The 23,955-nt window shown below is 45.2% G+C and overlaps 1 protein-coding gene across 23 annotated transcripts in view; it reads left to right on the top strand.

Annotated features, from left to right (window-relative positions):
* Positions 1 to 23,955, top strand: part of CACNA1G (calcium voltage-gated channel subunit alpha1 G) — a 144,742-nt gene that overhangs the window by 109,684 nt on the left and 11,103 nt on the right. For 12 of the 23 annotated variants that reach the window (XR_004419806.1, XR_004419807.1, XM_033076861.2 and 9 more), the window contains 11 exons: positions 1,779 to 1,829; positions 7,513 to 7,664; positions 10,437 to 10,546; positions 11,556 to 11,689; positions 12,852 to 12,922; positions 13,196 to 13,274; positions 13,774 to 13,895; positions 14,137 to 14,481; positions 16,709 to 16,849; positions 19,892 to 20,026; positions 23,048 to 23,237. Coding sequence is in view for 21 of the 23 variants with exons in the window: in XM_033076861.2 (XP_032932752.1) it covers positions 1,779 to 1,829; positions 7,513 to 7,664; positions 10,437 to 10,546; positions 11,556 to 11,689; positions 12,852 to 12,922; positions 13,196 to 13,274; positions 13,774 to 13,895; positions 14,137 to 14,481; positions 16,709 to 16,849; positions 19,892 to 20,026; positions 23,048 to 23,237 (1,530 nt within the window). In the remaining 2 variants the exon portion in view is untranslated. The remainder of the gene's footprint in view (positions 1 to 1,778; positions 1,830 to 7,512; positions 7,665 to 10,436; positions 10,547 to 11,555; positions 11,690 to 12,851; positions 12,923 to 13,195; positions 13,275 to 13,773; positions 13,896 to 14,136; positions 14,482 to 16,708; positions 16,850 to 19,891; positions 20,027 to 23,047; positions 23,238 to 23,955) is intronic. The other 11 variants (XM_033076866.2, XM_033076868.2, XM_033076870.2 and 8 more) reach the window with 6 other exon arrangements.

Consider the following 23,955-nt stretch of genomic DNA (forward strand, 5'->3'; position numbering starts at 1 on the left):
GTGCAAGTGTGCAGCCCTGCCTAGAGGAGGCTCTACAGGTGACACGAGGAAAGACCCCACTCTGCCAAAAGTCTCCAACCTGACATTTGACTCTTAGTCTCTCTTCATTTTAATGTAGTTGTATAACTCAGGAATAAGTTAGCCAGGTTGGAGGTGCTCTTCTTGCATGCTCTCTCTTCTGACTGAACTTTCTCCTTTGCCCTTCCTGTCCACAGCCTCGCATTTTCTCTCCCTGGTCAGTCCTGCTCTCTCCCTGTCCCATTTCACTTCTCTATCTTTGACAGACTTCAGCACTGTTTAAAAGGCTATCTGATCAGGTGCTTGTTCCCAAAGCTGGTGATACTAAGTCTGTTTTATTTCTAATAGCCTGAGAGGTGTTTAATAGCTGTTACAGGCTTAATCACGGAACCACCAACAGCGCTGCCTCGGCCTCTCTCAGTTCAGCACTTACCCAAACATTTCCTTTGCTAACATCTTTCAGTCCCATGAGCTTCACAGGTTTTGTAACCACTAGGATGTGCCACACCAGCCCCTGACCATCAAACTTGGGTTTATGCTGAGAGCCTGGTTCCCTCACTGGCCAGTGTAAAGTAGGAGGCTTCCCTCAAGAGCACTGGAGGAACATTAGACTGTTCTCAGATAAGTGGGATACAGATGGACAGATGGTTTTTTGTTGCTGGGGTTTTTGAGTTTTCTTTTTCCTCCTCTAGAAAATGCCTAGAAAGCTCTTTTGCTTAGTTCAAGTTCCCAAGCACAGTTTCAGGCTGATGAGTTAGAAAAGGATTTTAAAGGCTAGATAGAATGATCGCTATTTAAAGTTGCAGTTTTGGAATGCAGACATTTCTGTAGAAGAAAAATAGATGTTTAGTTATTATTAATTACTTTATTTATAATGCTAGAGGAACTAGATGAAGAAAAGATGTAAGTCTGGGCAATTTCCCAGCAGGAAGGAATCACAAACCATCCTTGGAGATACAGTTATTCATTCAGTGCTATGAAATGCCTAATTAAAGAGGCAATAAACAGCTATTTTACTGAGGATCAAATATTGCTGAGTATTCAATTGCCACAAAAACCTTTCAAGAGCAAAGTATGAAGTCCTCCAAATCGCTTCAGAGCCATTTTCCCAATTTGTGCTCAGCGAAACATTGGTTTTAATTGACCGTGTCCAGCTTTGCCCTCGGAGGCAACAGATGCTGTTTCTTAACTTTGTTCTGCACAGTGGGAACTTGCAGATTAAACCAAGACTAGGGCTGGAACTGTGCCAGCAGCTGCTTGGGGGTTCCTTTCAGCTGGACTTCCTCAGTGACCCCAGGTGCCCAAGCCAGCTTAGGGATGACAGGTACAGACAGACATCGACATCTGACTGGTGGCACGGTCATTTTTGGTTGTAGACTCTTGCAGTGCATGTGTCCAATCAGGTGTCTGCAAACCAGGGCAGTGTGAGCTCTGAGGTGTGGGCAGTGCAGGAGTGGTCACTGTGAGGTGTTGCTGTCCCAGCAGGAAGTGTCCCAGCTCGACCTTCAGCAGTGTCTTCATCGTCGGCTGAGGGGGTTCTTGGGGATGTCTTGGGCTTCCACCTGTGCCCGTGGGAGAAGCACAAGAGCCCTTCCTTTTTCACGTGTGCCTGAGCCCACCCTCCAGGAGGCACAAGGATCCCACAAGGAAACGCTCCTGGTGGAGGCACCGCAGAGCCCGCGAGCGCAGGAGCCTGCGAAGGGGCTGGGGAGTCTTGCCGTGTGTCCTGCCGGGTGATTAATGCCGTTTCATTCTTTTAGATCTAATGCTGGATGATGTATTAATGGAGAGCTCAGCCAGTGCAGTGCAAGGTACTGGGAAGCCGGCACGTCTCGTCCCCTGAATGGCAGTGCTGTGTCACTAACGTTGGCCACGCGGCTGAGGCATCCCACTAAACCATGTGTGTGGTGCAAGGCTCGTTCGCTTCCTCCATGGCACACGCATCTCATCCTGGGTGCAGGTCTGCACACCTGCCCCAGCACTGACACTTGCAACCCTTAATTTATTCCTCGATCATCTTATGTTATTCAGTTTTTTTTTTCCCCCTCTAGTTTTCGTTATGACGCTGTCAGACTTTTCATGGTCTTTTTTTTTCTTTTTCTTTTTTTATTTTTTGGTTCTTTTAGCTTTTTTTTTTCTGAAGAGAATAATGACTGGACTGTGAAATGGGTCCTCTACTGTTGACTTTAGATTTCCAACCACCAGCTTAGGAGTTCTGAATAATTTGCAGATGCGTGTCTTTGGAATGTTTAGGGAGGATATTTCATTATTTTTTCAGCCCTTGGTTATTGCTCCACAAACACTGTGCTCCAGGGAGTATTTTTTTCAGCAGGGTAAAATTCAGTATAGGGCAGAGCCTCAGTGCTACGACAGGGAGCTCAACCCCCACTGTGGGCATGGGATTTAGACACTGTGCTGCCCAGCATGTAAATTCTGTGTGTTGATGAAGAGTTGCTCAATCCATGAAGCATCTTGTAAATTAGAAGAAATAAAGAAAGCCTTTGCAGGGCCTGGTGGAGATGGACCAGCTGGACTCAACACTAATGGGGTCTGAGCTGTCCTTTTCTGACCCACAGCTTGCTCACACCTCCCTTTCCCAGCCCCCCTTCTCAGGATGATGCTCAGGGCTGCAAATCCATCCCTTGCTCTTTTTATTTTTAGGAGAAGCTTTGATCTGGCAAACATTTTGTTTAATTCATAACTTAAGAATATTAGCCTGAATATTTAAAGAGGCACTAACATAGAAACAAATATAGCTGTAATTTTCGACAAAAATAATACACCACAAAAATTGTGCCATTAAAACTCTCACCTGTGCACAGGCTCCCACTGCTTGAGATGGGAGCAGGGCTCCATCCATCTCTCTTAGATTGCAGAGAGCTTTGATTAAATAAAAATTGGCTTTCACTGAAGAGATAACTCAAGGAGACAGAGGTTCTACCTTGTATTTCTAAGGCCTTGTTGGAAATTATCACAACATGCTTTAATAAATCCTGAATCTCCTTCCCACTGCCATTCCTGATATTTGTATTTCTTTGCTGTCTTTCTCGCTGCTCTTGCTGGCCTCTCCTGTGAAATGGGGGCAGCGTGAGGGAGGGGCTCTCACTGGGGTTGGTGATCTGATTTTTTTTTTCTCCTTTTGCTTGATTGTGACTCCTCTCCTGGTCCTCCAGAGTTGCATCAAGGTTATCTTATTTTATGTTATTTTTAAGGCACTGAACTCATTCCAAACCCCTCCGTTATCCCGTGCAGGCTCAGAAAGTCTCTTAGTGTTTGCCCTGAAAACGTGTACAATTGTCAGGTCTGTGCTTTGTGTTTCCTTTTGTTGTCTTTTCTTTGGATCCAGTGGTAGTGAATGTGCCATGCTGCTCTTCAGGCACCAACATGAGGAAATAGAAAGGTTTTATTTCTGAACCTGACTGTTGGGAATTTAGGGAATCAGTCCCTGGGTGCAGTAGATGAACCTCCTGTGGTTCAGCGAGGAATTTGGAGTTGTGACCCAAAGCTTGCCCACATCCCTGCACTTTCAGAGGACTTCTTTCCTCTTTCTGTGAAGACAAGATGGAATTGAGTGTGTGTGTGTGTGCTGCTGCCTGGTGATTAGTGAGATATTTTATAATTTTTTTTTTCCTTTTTTTTTTCTCCAAGTCTACATTCTATCACAACTGGAATCTTCGCAGTGGAAATAATTTATCATTTTCCATTTCCCCCCTCTTTTTTTTTCTTTTAATAAATCCATTTAGTACAATAAAAGCCAAGTAAAACTCTGTGTTTAAATAAAACAAGTTCCTTCAGTGCAAACTACTTTTTAACCTAATAATGTTCTTGATACATTTTGTAAATCCAGCTGCGTCATGGGCTCATTGCTCACTGGTTTGCTGCTGTCCTCCAGATACCCAAACCTGGAAAGGAGTTAATTCCCTTATTATAGGAGAAGGAAGAAGCTGAAGGAGACAGTAATGGAATTGTCCCCCTCTTGTGAATTCCAATTTCCTGTGCCCACGCACCTCCAGCTCGAAGTCACCTCGGGGAAAGTGGCAATTTCTCTCCTGACAGGGCTATATTCAGAGGCAGATGCTCCTCAGAGATACTTTGGAGCTACCTGCCCAGCTTGACTCCCCCCCAAAAAATGCAATTAATGGGAGGAAAGTGACCCCAGTCCCACTCCCTGCCCTGGGAGACTCTGGGAGCTGGGAGTGGCACTGCCCAGTAAAACCAGAGGTGCCCCGTGCTGCTGGCAGTGTTTCACAGGTGACATCCCACAGAACAAATGCAGGTTTAGTACAGGGTTTAGTGCCCCAAACCCAGTCTGGGATCACTGCACCCCAAGGGCACCTGGCCTGGGAAAAGTTAGACAGGGATTAGGAATGGCAAATGTTTATCCTGCAACAGTAATGGTAATTTCCTTCCCAACCAAACAGGAGAGAATGTGGTGAGTTCCCAGCCCTTGTCAAGGGGATCAATTACAATCCTACAGCTTGATGCCAAGAGTTGAGTACTCAAGCTTGGGATACAAGTGAGTTGAGAGCCCATAGAAATGATGAGCTCAAACCAAGTGCACCCCAGTCCAGCCCAGTCAGTCCCCTTGGACCCCCTCACCCAGGATGAAGGGGCAGCTGGCACCTCTCAGAACTCCTCCCAGCTGCTGCAACATCCCCTTCTGCCCGGGTTAGGAGGAGATTTCTCAGGATCCACCATCTGAGCCAAGTTAATCCTGTGTAATGATCTCCAGATCTGACCCACTCCTCCCTCTGTCTTGGCCCCAGCCCTGGTGAAGCAGCTCGATTTACACCCTGTTTACCAGCCTGATGTATCTCAGTGGGCTTTTGCTGTATTTCCTCATCTTTTCTCATTCTGCAAATTCCTCTTTGTTGGTTTGCTCTCCTCCTTTCTTTAACACCATACGTGCCTGGAAGCCACATTAACCTTTCCAGTAATAACCAAGACTAACCCAGAGCTCTTGTTCTTGACACAGTGTATTGTAACAGTACAGTAATGTGGTGTTGTGTTAGTTGTGAAGTTCACCACCCGGAATTTAACAGATGTCTGTATTTCCCAAGATGTTGGTATTGTTAAGCTCTTTATTGCAATAATTAAAATTGGCACTGTGTCATAGGGGGCATGGGCTTTGCACAGGAGGATTATATTGGGTCTATCCCCAAATTCTCTGCAAAACTCTGTTAAAGGAGTGGTATTTTCACAATGGTAAAAAAAAATTATTTTTCTGTTCAGAAAGTTCCCTGCCCACCTAGACACAGCTGGGATTTATCCCTAGCCCTCAGGCAGCACGTTAGCCTGTGTGTGGGGTCATCCCATGGGAGCACTGAATGGCACCAAGATGCATGGCTGGCATGGGGACACTGGGGAAGGGAGTGGTGACATGATTTGTAAGCATGGGTTACCAAATCCCCTCTTTAAAAAGTTAACGGGGAAGGATGGAACAATTCTCACTGGGAATTTTCAAAGGCTGCAAGGGCATCTGTGAGAGCAGCACCCAGACAGGGTTGCCTGTGGAAACCTGGGTGCTGGGAAAGGTGAACAGGAGATTTGGGAGAGGGGGATGCAGAGGGGAGAAGCCTCTGCAGATATCTGCACAATTAGCGACCCTGCTTATAAGGTCATGCACCAGCTAATCCAGGTGCAGGAGCCCTGCAAAGGGAACATTTACAACCTCTCTCTAAATCCTCTCTCTGTTCTAACAGCACTGGTGCTATTCTGTAGGATTTGGAATGACCTGTCAGTAAAAACTGAGAAAAAAAATTGAATTCCAGTGTAATTATTCATAAGTAAATCCATTGCAGGAAAAGGTAGAAACGTTGACATTTTTCTTTTTGAATGTGAATTATGCATAAATATAGAAGAAGTAAGTGATCCAATTACGATGGTGTTTCTTTCCGAGATGATAAGTTGGTTCATAAAAATAGGTCCTATTCCTAACCTAATTGTATTCAAACATTTTAGTTAATTTGCTACTCATAATTTAGCATAATGTGATCAAGATATCTTGACTTTATGGAGATTTATGCAGATTCTGAGATATCTGACAAAGTCTTATGAGTGAGTCAGCAACTACTAGTCTACTTTTTTCATAAGCACTCAATAGAATCAGCATGAAAATTAATTTTATAGACCTTTCCATCAATACTGTGCCATAGCACTCAGATGCAGATCACCTAAAGCCCACTGCAGATCAGAAAGTGAATATTAATACTGCCTTTCACTGGATGACACTGAAACAGAACTCTGGGCTTTCCAAACCCCTACAGAATAAAACTGCTGAGTGTTTTTCCCTTTGGTCCCTGGGCTGGAAGGGAAAGGTCTGTCTCTATGGAAAAAAACAAAAGGGATTTTTCTGGATCCTGCTATGAAGCAGGGAGCACATGAAACCATTAAATCTATGGATTTGATTGCAATGTCATGGCAATCACTGACAAAGTGAACTCTATTTCCAGGCAAAATATAATCTTCCAGAATTAGTTTTCCCCCAGGGCGACCCAAACCTGTGCTTCCTGGCTTCATTCTTGCCCAACTTTTTTTCTTGAATTGATGTGTCAAACTGTACATTTGCTCTGGAGCACTAAATATCAACTGTGCAATTCTTACAGCTCAATAATTTTCATAACCAGTTGATCATCTCATTATGAGGGTAATGTTATACTCTGACATCTTCAAGACAGCCCTTTCCACTTCAATCTGCATTATAATGCCTCCTTGAAAATTGTACTGAATTATATACTCAGCCTTGGCATTTCCTCATTAGAGATTAGGTGAGGAAATGAGTTTATCTCTAGGAACATTTGGGGTCTAAAGCCCACGTGTCATCCCCGAGGGAGCTGAAACTGTCTGAGTTGGACACTGAAATCTGTGCTTTGATAATCTTGTCTAAATGGAGAATCTCTATTTTCTGATCATTAAGGCTCATTGATCAGTTTTCCTTGGTGTTTTTATGGACCATTTTTCTGACAGCCAAATTGTTGAATTCTGTTGTCTCTACAGTTTATTGCAAAGAACGTAATTTGTTTGCACTCTTTCAAAGACCAGCACAAACTCAATGGCCTGTGTTTTTAGGCAATTGTTAGTAAAGTGTATCCCCAGCATCTGACCAATAATTGGGTTTTCAGATGCTCTGGGGACTTTTTAAGATCAGCAGAAACAAAAATTGTTGGTTTAATTTAAATTTAACTTAAATTTCCCTTTAGAGAAAAGTTATCTTTAACAGCACACTAGTCCCAGCTCACCTCATCCCTGATGCCACAAGGCTGAGTATAGAGCATGTCCCACTGAAGATATTCAATGGATGTGAGATGATGGGAGCCCTGCTGTGTGTTAAAAACTGTAACATGCCAGCAAGGAGAAACAGGAAATAAAAAAGGCAGCATGTTGCTGTGGTTGGTTTGGAATTTAACATCCCTGGAGCTGGAGAGCGAGGGCGCACTGCCTTGAGAAAGGCACAGAGAAATCCCTTGATTTGCTGTCGCTCTCCTCCCGCTGCAGAAGCTCAGTGTAAGCCCTACTACTCGGATTACTCGCGGTTCCGCCTCCTGATCCACCAGATGTGCACCAGCCACTACCTGGACCTGTTCATCACCGGCGTCATCGGCCTCAACGTCATCACCATGGCCATGGAGCACTACCAGCAGCCAAAGGTACTGCAGGGCTGGGGGACAGGCAGAGCTGTGCTGGGCTGGGCTGTTGGCCAGGGGGTTTGCTGTCAGACATCCACCTCTGCCATCCCACAGCTGGCTCCCAGCTCAATCCAGGGCTTTGGGAACATGGATCCCATTGCACCTCTCCCTTCCAGTGCGGTGCAAACTGACTGCTTTGAAAATGAGATGGGAGTGGGTTTGTGTGGATGATACAATCCCTCCAAAGCCATCTTCTCCTGGCCCCTGGAACTTGCTATAATAGATAAGGTATCCTAGACACCAAGGTTGAGCCAAATTCCTTAAGAATTTGGTCACTCTCTAACACTTTGGAAGATAATTGGTTAGAAATTAGTCTGTGTAATTGGTCAGTTTGCCTTTAGAACATCTCACTTAGATTGGATGCTGTTCTTTGTATAAACTTTTATTGGCTGTAGTTTCAATCCCCCCTAAACCTATAAATATGGCTGTCTGCCCTTTGGGAGAATCCTGCCTGACTCCCTTCCCATGAAATAAAGATTCTTGTGGAACTTGTCAAGTAAGGCCGGTCTTTCTCTGCTGGCTAAATGTGAGCTTTCTGAGAGGTAGCTAAATGATTTTAGCACTCTCTGGTCCTGGTAAATACTGCCGGGGCCAAAAAAGGAAAGCCACAGGTTTGCTTGCTTTGCTGGATTAGATCGTCATTGATATCTTCCATTTTACTTAGGTTTCACACCCACCCTCCCCTCACCACCCCAAAAAAAAAAAAAAAAAAAAAAAAAAAAAAAAAAAAAAAAAGAAAGGAAAAAAATAGAAGAATTTGGGAAATGTGGTCTTTTTTGCAAAGTTTCTTCTAAATCCCCAGTGTCCCATAGGATCTAGTTTTCACAGGAATTTGATTCCATGCTGCTCTTTTAAATGCATTTTAATATATTAGTGTGCTTAAGTTCCTGGTCTTTGTCATACTGTGAAAATAAAAACAGCCTGTCCTGAGATGTCAAGTCTTTTGTGCATAAGAATGAAATGGAAATAACTGCCTTTGCCACATAACTTGTACTTACTTTTATTAGCAACATTAAGAATGAATAAATATAACACACAATAGGAGGAAATATTCTTTAAAATTAGACAGGACTTGAATACTTAATATTAAAAAACCCCAAAACATGCAAGCAACAGGACCAGGGGTAAATATTCTCCAGTCTATCACAAGCTAAAAGTGAAAGGGAACAAGCAGAATTTATTTTTTCTGTCCAGGTCACCTCTAAATACCCTGGAAGGCTCATTGTGTGGTTCAGTCACTTGATGATGAAAAAGGTTGTTGGCAAAGGAGCCTGGGCTGGAGCCACTCTAGAGCCTGTGTCTTACTGCAGTTGCTTTGCAGCTACATTTTCTCTTGTATTATAAAAATGTTGGGCAGACTTCTGTTTTTCATTTTCTTTAGAAAAATAACATTTTGTCTCTAAGCCTCTGGTATGCAGCCTCTGGGCAGTAAGTCCAAGCTTGGGTTGTGCTGGGATGACAGCATGGTCAGAGCCATGCACATGCTTGAGTCCTGCTGAATCAGGGCCTGGAAATTCCTCTGGTCTGGGTGATGGATGGCTGGGATCCTGAAGACATTTGAAGGCTAAATGTACCTCAGTTTATTTCCAAACTAGTGATTCCTTGGTGCTGAAAGGGGTTGGTTTTGGGCTATACCAGGATGCCCTGGGGATGAGATGCTGCATATATACCCTGGTATATATATCCCAATATATATCCCAAACAGCTCATCTGGATGTACCCAGATGGAGATGCTGCAGCTCCTGGAGAGCAGGGAATGCTGCAGTGAGCAGAGAGGTTGTTTGATTAAAGAGCTTCTGCCAGTTAAATGTGTTTGCTGCAGAGCCCCAGTGCCCTGCAGTATGGCAGGGAGGCTTGATCAGAGCCATGATTCCTCTGACAGGCTTGTGCTTCTTGGTCAGATGAGGTGATTTTTGTCCATGGATGCTGGAAGCTAAACTGTAGCACAAAGGCAGAGTCCATGACTTAGACTCCTTCTGCTATGATTTCTCCCTCTCAAGGATCAGTGAATGTTGGCTTTGGTCTGTGGGCACATCTCCCCTGTTCCCTAACACTGCCCTGGACACTGTTATTACCATCCTATTTGCCAGCAAGGAGAAATTCAATGCACATTACCTAAGAGGCCTTGAAGGATGCTGCTACCACAGTGTTCCTCCATGAGCAAGGCTTTTGGGGATGACATCACTTCTGATGTAGCTTAATTCCTGACTGTGCAAGAGTTGTCCCAGCCAGGATGCATTTGGATTAAAGACCAGACTGACTTCTGCAGAGGGAAGGGGGGCAGAGGAAAATGCAAGGCACTTGCTTCTGCTGGCATGTCATCCCTCTGTCGTGCTCCTTGCCAAAAGCTCAAGGTGAGGAGTAATGGCAGGCTGTCACCAAGGAGCCATTTGGCCAGCACTTGCACTAACGAAATTCAGCTCTCTGACAAAAGCACAGAGGTCTTGTGCTGCTGAGACCAGCAAATGCATCAGCTCTTCCTGTGCGCCCCCGAGATCCCAGCTGGGGCTCTGCTGCTGCTAGGGGGTGAGTCAGCCCCTCCTGGGATTTTATCACCAGGCAGCAAGCGAATCCCTGGGAGTTTTCCCTGGGACCTTTTTCATCAGAGAGAGGCTGTGTTTGAGGACTTTTACCTGTAGTGGGTAAGTGATGACACAAGAGTCAGGTTTGGACTTTCTGCAAAGCCCCTCTGCAGAGCTAACCTCTAACCCCAGCCCTGTGTTCCCATCCCAGGTTCTCGACGAAGCCCTGAAGATTTGCAATTACATCTTCACCGTTATCTTTGTCCTGGAATCTGTTTTCAAGCTGATTGCCTTCGGGTTTCGCCGCTTCTTCCAAGACAGGTAACAAGAGATCCCTTGTGGCCATGGGGTCAGCAGCAGGCTCTGGGGACAGCTGCCACATCCCCTGCCCTGAATTCCCAGGCTCTGGCCCATGCTGGGAGTCTGATGTGTATGAAGGCATTTTGGTGGGCTGGTTGAAGGCTGGGTAAGTGCAGAGATGGGATATAAGCTGGAGGATGGATTGTGCAGGCCAGGGACTGGGACCATAAGGAGCAGATGAAGCAGATCCCCACCATGCAGCCAGTCCTCTTCTCACACCAGCTGCACGTCCATATAATCAAGAGAACCTGCTGAAGTGACAAAATGCATGTCAAGAGAAAGAATCTAGCCCTGAGTGAACATGAAAGATAGACATGAGGTGCAGTGGATGACATTGTGTCTTTATCTAGATTTTCACTTTCTTACCTCACAAACACAAATTTATGTCCTTGGTGGATCTCTCTCCCATTTTTGCCTTCTTCAATGTTAATACCAAGAACAGGGCACTAAGCCAGCCTTCACATGAGCCCTTCAGCATCCAGTGGATGTTCCATCCCTGTCCCCACATTTTGTGTGTCCATGCTGGAATTACCATTCTCTCCAGCCTGGCACAAATCCTTGGAGTCTTTCCTTCACCCCACACAACTTTTTTCCAAGGACTGGACATGGGGTCCTGTTCTCTCTGGGGCAGATCTCACATTGAGATCCACGAGTGTCATGTCTAGAAGTGGCTAGACAGACAACACAGTGTCTCTCCTGAGGTTTGGAGCCTCTGGGTAGAAAACTGCCCAGCTTTTGTTCTTCTTTCCCCTCAGTCAAGGATATCTTTGGAACTGGCTGGTTTTCTAATGAGATGCATTAGTTATAATGATTTCATAACATCACTGCTTTTGTATAATACCCTCAGAAAAATGCTGCAGATTCATTTGAGTGCTCAAACCATTGAAATGACTGGAATTCATGTGAAACAAGCTGCCTCCCATTGCCAGCTTCTTAGTAGATGTAAAACTTCACTTTGTGTTGTCTCCAGATGGAACCAATTAGATCTGGCAATTGTGCTGCTGTCTATCATGGGCATCACTTTGGAAGAGATCGAGGTGAATGCTTCACTACCAATTAACCCCACGATTATCCGGATCATGAGGGTTCTCAGGATCGCTCGAGGTGAGAGGGATAAAGCAGAACTGGCTCGTGTTTGAGGTGCATGGTCAGCACCAGGAGAGAGTTAAGCGTTGGGAAACAGTCCTGGGGCACATCCCCATCGTGATGTACATAGCTCTGGCATCAACAGGCTGTAAACAAATAAAAGAACAATGGGGGAAATACTTGCAAGGAGCCAAAAAGCTGAGCCAGCTCACCATGTGTTTCTGCCTTAAGAGGACTTGAAGGCTGAGAGCTTAGAAATTAAGAAGTAGCTGTGGCAGTAACTCCCAGAGATGTACCTGGGGAAATTGCTCCAGTCGAATTAAAGTCATCTCTAACAGGGATGAGAGAACACAAGCTCGAGTACATTGGCTTTAAAAGATGAGCATCTAATAAATTTAAATTCCCATGAGGTTTTACATCACACCACTCGGTGACAAAGCATGCCTTGTCACTCGCTATCCATCTGTCCCCTCAGACACGTTCCCAAGTCAGGGAGCCAACTTCTTGAGGACCTGATTTTTCAAAACAGGGAGGTGTCAGGGCCAAATGATGAAGATGTAAAATGTGAGTGCTCAGGCCCTTAATGAACTAGTTCCAGGCCCTCCTGAAGGGTATTGTGCTCTGAGGAATAATTGTTTTGATTGCAGCCCTCATCTAAGCAGAGAAGGAGCTGGAGGAGAAATTAAATGCTGCTGTGTCTCAAGAGGGGGGAAAAGTGGGTTTTCTGTGCATTGGATCCCTTTCAGAATTAAAAATACATGCAACTTCCAATTGGAAATGCAACCTTCTGGAAGAGATGAATCATTCCTCAGTGAATCATGTATGAAAGTGGGTAGCCAATGGAAGTGGGAAAGTAGCCCCAGGGCTGGGAAAGGAACTGCTCATGATAACCAGAGGAAGGAGATGAGTCCAACACAGATAAAGTGGGGAAGGAAGAGCCAGGCAGAGTGATAACGCTTTCTCCAAGGCTCAGAGTAGGTGATGCTGCTGTTCACAGGGTTTTGATAGTATCCAGGCAACAGGAGCGATGCAAAAAGGCCAAGGACTGTAGCAGCTAATGGAGAACACTTGACAAGATTTCACATTTCTCCTCCTCTAAGCTGTGGGTCCTGGGAGAGGGACTGAGTTTGTGCCTGTCTGTTAATGCTGCTGTTACCACACTGCAAATGTGTTTTCACAGTGCTGAAGTTGCTGAAGATGGCTGTGGGGATGAGGGCCCTCCTGGACACCGTGATGCAAGCACTGCCGCAGGTAACCCACTGCCATGTCAAACCAGAGCTCCTCTGGCCCACAGCTCCTTTCCTGTTGCAGAGGAATGCTAATCATTTTATCTTTGCTGTCATTAGAGAATCACATTTCCCTCCCGAAGCACTGAGATACAGTCCTCACAATGAGGTCATTTTTGCCCTGAAGCAATATAAGTTTTGGATTAAAGAATACAGCAAGAAACAGGTCTGGAACAAAAAAAAATCAATGAATGTTCTTTTTTTGTGTTTTTCCCCCCGTTTCTTTTTCTCTTTTCAGGTGGGGAATCTGGGCCTTCTCTTCATGTTGTTGTTTTTCATATTTGCAGCTCTTGGAGTGGAGCTGTTTGGAGACCTGGGTGAGTCTTCCTGTGCCAGTGGGAAGGGTGGGAATGGTGTGGGAATGGGGTGGGAGTGGTGTGGGAATGGTGTGGGAGTGGTGTGGGAATGGGGTGGGAATGGTGTGGGAATGGGGTGGGAATGGTGTGGGAATGGGGTGGGAATGGTGTGGGAATGGGGTGGGAATGGTGTGGGAATGGGGTAAGAATGGGGTGGGAGTTGTTTGGGAATGGTGTGGGAGTGGTGTGGGAATGGTGTGGGAATGGGGTGGGAATGGTGTGGAGTGGGGTGGGAATGGTGTGGGAATGGGGTGGGAATGGTGTGGGAATGGGGTAAGAATGGGGTGGGAATGGTGTGGAGTGGGGTGGGAGTGGTGTGGGAATGGGGTGGGAATGGTGTGGGAACGGGGTAAGAATGGGGTGGGAGTTGTTTGGGAATGGTGTGGAGTGGTGTGGGAATGGTGTGGAGTGGTGTGGGAATGGTGTGGAGCGGGGTCTCACGGCTGTGCTGGTCCCACAGAGTGTGATGACACACACCCCTGCGAGGGGCTGGGACGGCACGCCACGTTCAGGAACTTTGGGATGGCCTTCCTGACCCTCTTCCGAGTATCCACAGGAGACAACTGGAATGGCATAATGAAGGTCAGTGCTAAGGTTTTGTCAGCTGGTGTATTGCTGTTCTAGACATTAAATTTGCCAAATCATCTCAGTTTTCTTCACGGAAGGAGAACCCATTGCAGGCTGTGGTACATGCTGCAATCTCTTCACCTCTTAGTGCCATGGTGTATTTGATAAGTTGGTGTTAGGTGATTGGTTGGACTTGACCATCTCCAAGGTCTTTTCCAAGGTGTTGATTCTGTGATCATTCCCCTGCTGCTCCCAGGACACGCTGCGGGACTGTGACCAGGAGTCCACCTGCTACAACACCGTCATCTCCCCCATCTACTTCGTGTCCTTCGTGCTGACAGCCCAGTTTGTGCTGGTCAACGTGGTGATCGCCGTGCTCATGAAGCACTTGGAGGAGAGCAACAAGGAGGCAAAGGAGGAGGCAGAGCTCGAAGCAGAACTGGAGATGGAGATGAAGACCATCAGCCCCAGCCAGCACAGCCCCTCGGACATCTTTGCTTGGACAGGCACCACCAGTGGAGAGAGACCCGAGAGCCCCCACGGATTCACCAACCCCCTGCAAATTAAGGTGGATTCTCAGCTCTCACTAGCTTATCATATGGTGAGGATCTCTGTTGGAGGGTGAAGAGGGCTTGACCTGCATTTTTGCTGGGGGAAGACTTGCATGAGTTGAAATGAAAGAGGTGTGTACCAGATGTTCTGGGCTTGTATTCCCTGCTGTCTGCTGCTGCCCCTTGCGTGGTTTGGGAGCCAGTGCTGCAGGGAAGAGACCCCAGGCAGGTCTCCAGACCACCTGGATGCATCTGTTCAGAGGGAGAGAGTTGTGCAATTTACTCTGGAGGTCAGCTCAAGCCACAGAGTTCAGAGCTAGCTCCAAATTTACTCTAATTCAGAGTTTTGACTGGTCCTTTGTGATAGCAAAATCATGAGCGTAATGTGTTTGCTTTTCTAATGCATACCATGAACCACAACATAAAAGAGGAATAAAATGTGGCTAATCTTTGCTTCAGTATTAAATTTGTTTTATGTAACCTCAATTTAAAATCCATTCCCGCAGTCAGGCTTGTAAGAAAAGATTCTTTTAACAATAGAATAATCCAGAGGAAACTCAAACCTGAGCTCACCAGAGCTGGTGGCAGAACTCCCACCAGCAGGAGCATGGCTGTAATGTGGGAGCTGCTACGAGCACAGTTTTTAGATGAAGATTCAGTTTGAGGAATGGGAGGTGAGGTCAAACCCCAGACATGTTCTTTGGGAGGTCACTGAACTGAAATTCCTCAAGAAATACAGTGCAGCCTTTTTTAGTCTTAGCTGATTGCAAATTGGGTTAAACTCTATGCAGACCTCATTAACTTTTATTACATCATGATTTCACAACAGCATATCTTGGCCTCAGCCTGGGGTGGACTAATGTGTATTCTAATGCATGAAAAACTCATTTATGATCTTTAGTCCAAGGGTGAAAGAGAGTAAATCCCTCCTTAAGCTTTGAGTTCCTAAGCTACTGGAAATTTCTGGTGCTATTAGAGTCTCTGGTGTCTGAGATGGAGTCCAAAGCTGTTCTTTGGCTCAGAAAAAAGGAGTTCAGGGCACTATGGGGAAATCTAGATTTACTACGTCCTCTAGGAAGAAACAAACACATCCCAACTGGTGCTGTATGTGTTGAGCAGAGTAATGGCAAACCGTCCCCAACCCTGCTGTCCTGCACCAGAACTGAAACTGGAAAAAAAGAGAAATTGCAGAACTGTGAGACAAACCAGTCAGAATGATGCCCTCACCCTGCAGTCTGTTAAACTGCCCTCTCTGAAGGTGGCCTGGGAAAAGCTTTATTCCACTCATAATCCTCAGTGTGGTTCTTGCTCTTTCCCTCAAACAGAAGCCTCAAAAACTTCCAGGAGATCTTATTCTGATTATTTATTATCCCAGACAATATCTTCAGGACAAATCTGATGCTTGAGCTTGATAGCAGAGGAATACAATTCCCAGGACATGACCCTGCAAGGACAGCATGCTCTTTGCTTGCCTCTTCCCTGGGATTTTTGCACTGTGCACTGTTTGTAGAGCCAGCCCTCATCTCATTGTATGCATTGGGCATTCCCTACATGAAAGGTGCACCCTCAAATCGTTCCCCTGCTGCCTGCAAAGGCAGAGCCTGCTCTGTACAGCCCCAGTGCTGTGGCCAGCTGGTTTGACATTGGCCAGAACACTGGGGGCACCTCAGCCCATGTCTGGCACATGAATTGGTGACCTGACACGTGTCCATCCTGCTCAGCTGAGCTTCCATGGACAGCACACTCAGCTTCTCTCCGGGTTATTTTAATTTCTGTGCCTTCTGGATATGGATTTAGGTGTCAAGCATTAGGTCCTGCAGCTCAAAGCCTGGACCATGTGTGTAGAAGCCTTCAGCACGTAGTGTCCTGTTGAAGTTGACAGCACGGACGGGAAGATGCTGCTCAGCCCCAGGAGTGACCAGCTGTGTTTGCTGAGAGGGAGATTGTCCCCAAGGAGGGCCCTGGGTGGGAGCAGCCACGGCCTTGGGGCAGCTGCCATCGCCTTTTCTCTTGTAATGTCTGGGAAAGCTGTCTCTGCTCACCGTGATATTTCTGCACTGTTCTCTCTCCTTTTCTCCTGTCCCATTGTTTCTGTTACTGCTGTTCTCCTTGAATGTTTCCATCTTTTTTCTCCCCCTTCTATTTCTTTTTTCCTCATTTTGTTTGTTGGGTTTGATATGCTGTCCTCTTTTTCTCTCTGTTTCTGTCCCTCTCCTTTTTCCTCCTCTATTTTTGGCTTGCTCTCTCTCTCTGCATGCTGTACACCACCCTTCCTAGGAAAGGCACTTGTTTGATACCATATCACTGATGATCCAGGAATCTCTGGAAGGAGAGCTGAAGCTGATGGACAACCTGTCAGGCTCTGTGTGCCATCATTATGCCCTCCCAGCTCCCGAATATTACAACTCTGAGAACCAGGTTAATATTCCTAATTTCCTGCAAAGTCTCCATTCAAACTCAATTTGACTGGGACCTTTAATAGCAAATTAAAGTTCTTTATGCAATGCAGTCACAGAGATTTGGAAGCATAAGTCACTTTGGCTTTTTCTGTGGGAGTGGATGATATTGTATATCAATGCAAGAGGAAGAAAACACGCTTGGACTTTCCTTGTCCACACAGTAAGAAGTTTTTCATTGGGATTTACAGTACATGGATATTAGAGGGGAAATGCACAAAATTCCACCTCCATCCTTCAGTGGGGTTCTTGTATTTGCTTTCTGCTGCTAAGCAGGCTCCACAGCATTGTCAGGGCATGTGTGCAGAGCCTGCAGCACAGGGTGAGCTTTTCTCAGAGCAGAGCTGAGCTGCTGGGGATCATCAAACCATCTCTGTGCTCTGTGCCTGCTTGTACTGAGTGAAAACCCAGGGTTTTGAAGGGTTTTCCTAAAGAGGCTTCTTGCAAATGGGTGACTGTAAACAAGATCCTCGTCTCTGATCTAGTGAATTTAGGAGGGGAGGCAGCCCTTAATGATGCACAGAAGTAACCTGTGCTCCAGGGCTCTCTCGAGCAGGCAGTGCTTGTTTAAAATTACTCCATTTGCTTCCTAGAATAAAATAGGTGCTTTTTACAGTGCCTTATTCTTCAGAGCAAATATTTTCCCTAAAACACAGCAGTGACCATAATCATAATTCAAGCACACCTATTTTTTGCTGCACTTGGAATTGAGCAAATTCCATATTTCTCGATCTGTTCCCCCCCTGCTTTTCTGGCTAAAAATAGCAGACATTTTCTTGTTAAATCAGTGTGCTTGTTTATGAGCTCACTGACACTCTAAATTACCCAACTTTTGATGGTTCATTAGAGGAAAGGAACAAGCCTAGGTGAAATGAAATCCTACTGCAGGTCTTTATATAGCAGGATAACGTCTCCCTCTGATTGCTCCATATTGCATCCCAGGGTCTGTTGAGCCATAGGAAGTGGTTGTCTCTAATAATTACCAGAGGAATAGAGACAGTAGCTTTGGCAAGGAAGGCAGAGGGTCAGTAGGAAACTCAGTGAGGGCTGGTTGAAAATTTTTTGTCACAACATTTTTCACCAGAAAGTGCTGCTGTAGCAAAAAAAATGGGTTTGTTTTGACACTTCTGTAATGAAAACATATAGCATTCCAGTTTGCAATGTTTTTTTCTTTTAAAATGTAAGCTTTTTTTTCCCCCTCCCTATAATCAAAACTGGTCTAAATCAGTTGGATGATTCCAACAAAATGTTTTGGTGGTTTCAAACTCAATTTTGTGTTTGGGAAGGCTGAGGTGGGGTGATGTTTTGTTTACATTTTTGCTTTTCTTTTCACACTATTTGTCATGTTCTCAGGCAACTCAGGAATCCAGAGCAGTGCTGGGTCTTGCTGAAAGCAAACTGATTAATAGCAGCTCCCAGCAGGGCAGCTCCATCAGGCAGGAGCTGGTGTCCACCCCGCTCCTGCACAGCTTTTCTGTCCTCAGATTGGCAGCCTTTGCCTTTTTGGGGAGCCTCACACGAACTCAGGGGCTCCAAATCATCTCTCTCATCCACTGCCAGCAGATGAATGTGCTAGAGGAGATATCAAAGCCAAGGTTAGATGAGAGGAGCCTGACCCTCTCACTTATCTCAGCTGAATTTTGAGCCTCTCCAGGCTCACTCATCGCTGGGTTTGTTCCATCCCACGGCTGCCATTTCCAAGAGTGAGAAAACCCAGTCCTCTGACAACTTCAATGCAAGAGATCTGGGCCTCTCTGGTTTCCCTTGGAAGATTTACTGCTGCTGAAAGGCTTTTCAAGCACAGAGGATGGTAAAAAAAAATGCAGAGTGAGAAATGAAAAGGAAGCACCTGGGCCTTGCCCCTGTGAGTGTGAGCCAGGCTTGGAGGTTAGCTGATGAAATTCCTGGTGCCATGAGCTCTGTATCCAGGGAGGGGATTTGGGGAGAACTCTTTTCAGTGCCTGCCAGCAGAGCTGATTCTCTGGGGGACACCCCATTGCCCACTTTCCCCCCTCTTTTTCCTCCAAAATCTGAAATGACATTTTCACATTTCTTATAAAAAAACCTCTGTGAGAGAGCTCCATCAGTGATTTGATAAGGACATTTATTGATTGTCTGATCAGTGGGGATCCATTTGTGCAAGATGCATGAGGACAGGAGTGTGGCTGTGTGGAGCTGATTCCCAAGTCAGGATTTCTCAGTGGCAGAGGAGACAGCTGGGGCCAGCCCTGAGGGGCATTTGGGGGCTGAAAAATGCAGCTGGCTGCTTTAGCAGGAGTTATTGGTGCCACTGGAGGCTCTGCAGCCAGCCAAAATGAGCTGAAAGCACCAGGAAGGTGTTTGCTGACTAAAATCAAGCTTTAAGTTTCTCCCTGTGCCCTTTTAGCTGAGGAAGTGAATTATGGTCCCTGCAGCCTCCTGAGGGTGGGGATGGTCCCTGCAGCCTCCCTGGGCACAGGGAAAGGCACACTCCAACACCACCTGGAAATACAGTTTTGTTGTTGGGGAATCTCTGCAGACTGAAGTTTAGCTTAGAAACCAGCATTATTATTGGGGTGGAACAACTTCAGAGAAATCAGATTGTGAAACCTCTTGTACTTGATCACAGCCAAGAGGATGAACTTCTCTATAATGCTAATTTTGCTTCTTCATGTAAACAAGAGAACAGCAAAACACAATGCATTACAATACAGTACAAAGCAGAATACAATGCATTACAATACAATACAAAGCATTAGTGTATGGTTTTAAACTCCCTCCCAGATCCTTGGTAAGCACTAAAGTACAAATGTCCTGCTCCTTTTTTGATTTCTTTGTTATATTTAATTTCTCTAATGTTCTGTCCCTGGTAACAATGTGTATGATGCAGCTTCTCCTGCTGCAGGAATATTGCTTTAGTGTCTAGAAGTATTTAGATTATGATACTTTTTTTTTTATTTTGTAAATTTTCTTTTCCAAAAGATTTGTGTCCTGCTTTCTTATGTTTAATCATCTCTCCCTTTAGATCCCTCTAGCTGAGATGGAGGCTCTGTCTCTGACGTCAGATATTCTCTCTGAAAAGTCCTGGTCCTTAGTTCTGACGGATGACTCTTTTCCTGATGACATTAACACACTCTTACTTAATGCTCTGGAAAGCAATGTACATACACTGGTGGCTGTGTAGTCTGATGTTTACAGGGTTCGAAATACTGCTCCCACCTCTCTGCCCCTGCCTAATGGCATTTCCAGTTCCAGCCCCTTCCCAAATAGCACCAACCTCTTCCCTGAACAGGATGCTGTCCTTAATGCCATTAGGTCCTGGCTCTTGGCACTCTTGTCCACAATTTTGGCTCCTTGTGAGGAACAAGTAGTTATTTCAATTTTTCTTTTGGTGTTTTATGTATAAACAATGTTTTTTTCTGCAAGTAAAATAAGTAGTAAAAAAATTTAAAAATAATTTTTAAAAAAAGCTTTGGAAAGCACCAAGATTGAAATTTTCTCCCCATTTAAAATAAATCAGTGATGGTGCATGAAGAGACACCTGTGAGCTCATGACCCATGTCCTCTGCTGAAGGGTCAGCCCCAACACCTGGGTTTAGATTTGGGAGTGGATTTTTGTCATTATGAACCCAGGCACCACAAAACTTTTTTCATGGTTGGTGCCAGATTGTTTCTTTCACAAATATCAAAGGGGGATCTCTCCAAGATGATACTCGTTTTGCAAATTCTTTCTAGCAGTCACCATGCTGGAAAACAAACATGTTGACTATTCAGTGCCTTTTGGACTGACATGACCAGTATTTTGAGCCCTGCCTTAACCATCTCCCCTTTGAAACATTAGACATTTTTAGCTGTGTAGCAGTCAAGTGCTTCTTTTCTGCTGTACAACAGACATAACTCCTGTCCCAACATTTTTAGATCATTCTTGTTTTCTTTGTTGTTGTTGCCTTTGGATGTTTGTGTTGTTCATAAATTTTCTGCCATATTAGTTGACTGTCATCCTAATTAGCACTTATTTGAGAAACATCTCTTAAACCGTGACAATATTTCCCATCATGCTTCATGGCATCCTGTGCAAAAGATTTTGTAAACTTTGTTTAACTCCTTGTACGAGGCTTTTTGTTTCAAAATTAGTATGGGCAGTTGGGCAGAGGAGAAACCCTCCTAGTTTTGGATCAGGTTAGACAGCCTTGTTTGACAGCATTGCAAAGTCTCAAGGGTACACCCAGGAAAGATGGCTTTTCTCCCCTCTCCAAAAAAAGTAAAACTCTGTTGAAGAAAGGATTTTGTGAATTTTTCTCAATACCAAAAAAGTGTTTGGTCACAACAGTTGCCAAGCTCCTGGGGAACTGCAAGCTTTCATTGCAATCTCTTCTAAATGCAATATTTTTACGCTTCATTTAGATGTGGCTTTAGTTGAAAAATATTTGGATTGGAATTTTTTTGTTTGTTTGTTGGTTGTTTTTTGGGTTTTTTGGGGTTTTTTGTTTGTTTGTTTGTTTTTTGGTTTTTTTTTTTGGTTCAGAGAAAACTTGGATTTGATTTTCAGTTAAGCCATAACAACATGTTTTCCAAAAGTACCACTGAACCAAAAAGTCATGTGCTCTGTGGGCTGGCCTAGGAAGATCATTTTACAGCCATTTTCAATGGTTTTCATGAATTTCACCCATGAGATTTCCCCCAAGATGATCCCAAAGTGGAAATGGCCCACATTGACCCCAAAGGTTCATGGAGGTTGGATTTGGATGGGTCTCGAATCCAAGTTCTCATGTTCAGATTCAGATGGGTCTGAGTTTGAGATCTCAGGTTTCAGGGCACCTTTTCTGCTTTAATCTCAGTATTATGACAGCAGAGCAGGAGCTGGGCAGGGAGGGACTGAGAGCTTCCCAAATCCAAACTCTCAGCTTCACCAGCACAGGTTTTTCTCTCCTTGCCTGAGCTGTATCAGGAGATTTCTGTCTCCCTTATCCAGTCTGTATCCAAGTTCTATCCAAATCAGCAGTTTCACAAGGACTGAAACAAATGCTGCGTGGCACTGCAGACCTGTTTTGTTCATTAAATTTGCAACAGTGATCTTCTTTTTTTTTTTTTTTTACCTCTTCCCCGTCTTTTCTTCCTCTTTTTTTTTTTCCTTTTTGCAAATTCCTTTTAATCTCATCGTGTTTCTTGTGCAAATAAATGCTGTAGTGAAATTTTGGTTTTATGACTGAAGGATAAAATTGGGATCAAAAAAATCTGTGTTGATTCCAGAAAACCTGTAATGCACAGAGTGAATGGAAAATGTTTCAGAAAATAAGATCTAAAGCTTTCCAAAAATGATCAGCCAAATACTGTACTAGACTACAGTGGCACAAACTTATTCCTGTGTTTTTCACTGAGACATTTTAACAATTAAATAATTGTTTCATTAGAAATACAATGGGAAGATGACTTTGCTTCCATTTTTGCTAATATTCTCCAAGACAATAACACCCAAGAACATTTCTGGGATGGAGATATTTTCTTATGAAATCAGACCTGAATCCACTCATTATTGCCTCTGGGGCTGCCCATTCCAACAGTCTCTTTGGCTATAAAAATTCCACAGTCAACATATATACAATAACCCTTGCTTGCATTAGATCCCTTCTAATTAGAGAATGGCTTTCACCCTGAAGCAGTAGGTTTAGATATCCTTTTCAATAAAATAGGTTTAGTTATTCATTATGTGAGAAGAAAATCCAATAAAATTGTGCTGCGAGCCAGAACAGAAAATATTTTTGATAAAGTAGTTTTTGCATTCGGGTTGGGGGGTTTTTTTGTTTGTTTTTATTTCTTTTATTATCAGAAAAGGCAACTACTAAACTTTGCAAAAGCCTGCCTTGCTGAGGGCACCCAGGGAGTCAAAGTTCTGCCAAGCATGCGACCTTTGCTGGCCTTGAGGCATGATGCCTTCCTTGCACATCCCTGAAATAGTCATGGTTTGTCCCTGCAGTGTGCCTCCCTCTGTTTCTGTGGTCGTTGTGTGAGAGTTTTCCGACAGCCCCGCCGGAGCGGGCGGCTCCCCGGTAGATCCATCCGCGCACCCCGTGCATGCCCATCGCGCCATCCTGGTTGCACTGGCTGTCGCTCACCTCTCTGGGCACTTCTCCTCCTTCCCACCCTGCCCTCCCTGCCTTGCTGACATTTCTCTTCCCCTCAGGCTGACCTGCGCTCCAAGGACGACACGCTGACCCTGTCCCCCAGCAAGGACCTGCTGAGTGTGAGGAAGCCCTCGGTGGGACGCACGCACTCGCTGCCAAACGACAGCTACATGTTCCAGCCGCCCTACTCCAGCCCCTGCCCTGCCTCCCTGGGCGACAGGAAACCAGCACACCACAAGTCCCAGTCAGGTACCTGTGTGTCCTAGTTTGGAGGACAGGTGTCTGCTGAGAAAGGCAGGAGCCTCTCTTGAAATGGAGAATGGAAACCCCCTCCCTCCAAATTATTATGATTTTGAAATAAAGGGGCTCTCAGGCAAAGATATGGGAATTAGGAATAACAGTTCTTTACTAGGGAAATTAAAATAGAAATACAGTACTACAAAGAAACAAACTCCAAACCCTGACACAGTCAGAGTACAACCTGACACCCGTCAGGCAGGGTGTTGGCAGCAGTCCCATCCCATGGTGGCTGCATCCTCCTGCAGTGACAGATGTGGCTCAGTTGGAGCAGTGCTCCTGTACAAGGTGCAGTTTCCCTCCGGAGCTCCAGTGGTGATGTGGAGAAATCCGGTTTTCCTCTGGAGTCCAGTGGAGAAAGGGGCTCCCTTAGTGTCCCAAACCTCTGTTTTTATCTTGGTAAGAAATGTTGGGCTCTTCCCCCTGGCTGGAGCAACTCCCAATGGGATGCAGTAATTTTATCAGTCCCACAGTGGGACTCAATGGCCATGAGCAGAAAATGACTGGCTGGAGGAAGGATGGGTTGTGAAAAGATAAAGAACAATGCCCTGCCTGGTTTCAATGGATGGCCCATTAGCAGAATATCTCCCACGGAGATCAGGATCACTGCCCCCACCCTCAACAGATGGTGATAGAACGGATACCTTTGATCACACTCTGTGTTGTAACC

Source organism: Catharus ustulatus, chromosome 20 (genome assembly GCF_009819885.2).
Source record: "Catharus ustulatus isolate bCatUst1 chromosome 20, bCatUst1.pri.v2, whole genome shotgun sequence".
In the NCBI taxonomy this organism is placed as follows: domain Eukaryota; kingdom Metazoa; phylum Chordata; class Aves; order Passeriformes; family Turdidae; genus Catharus; species Catharus ustulatus.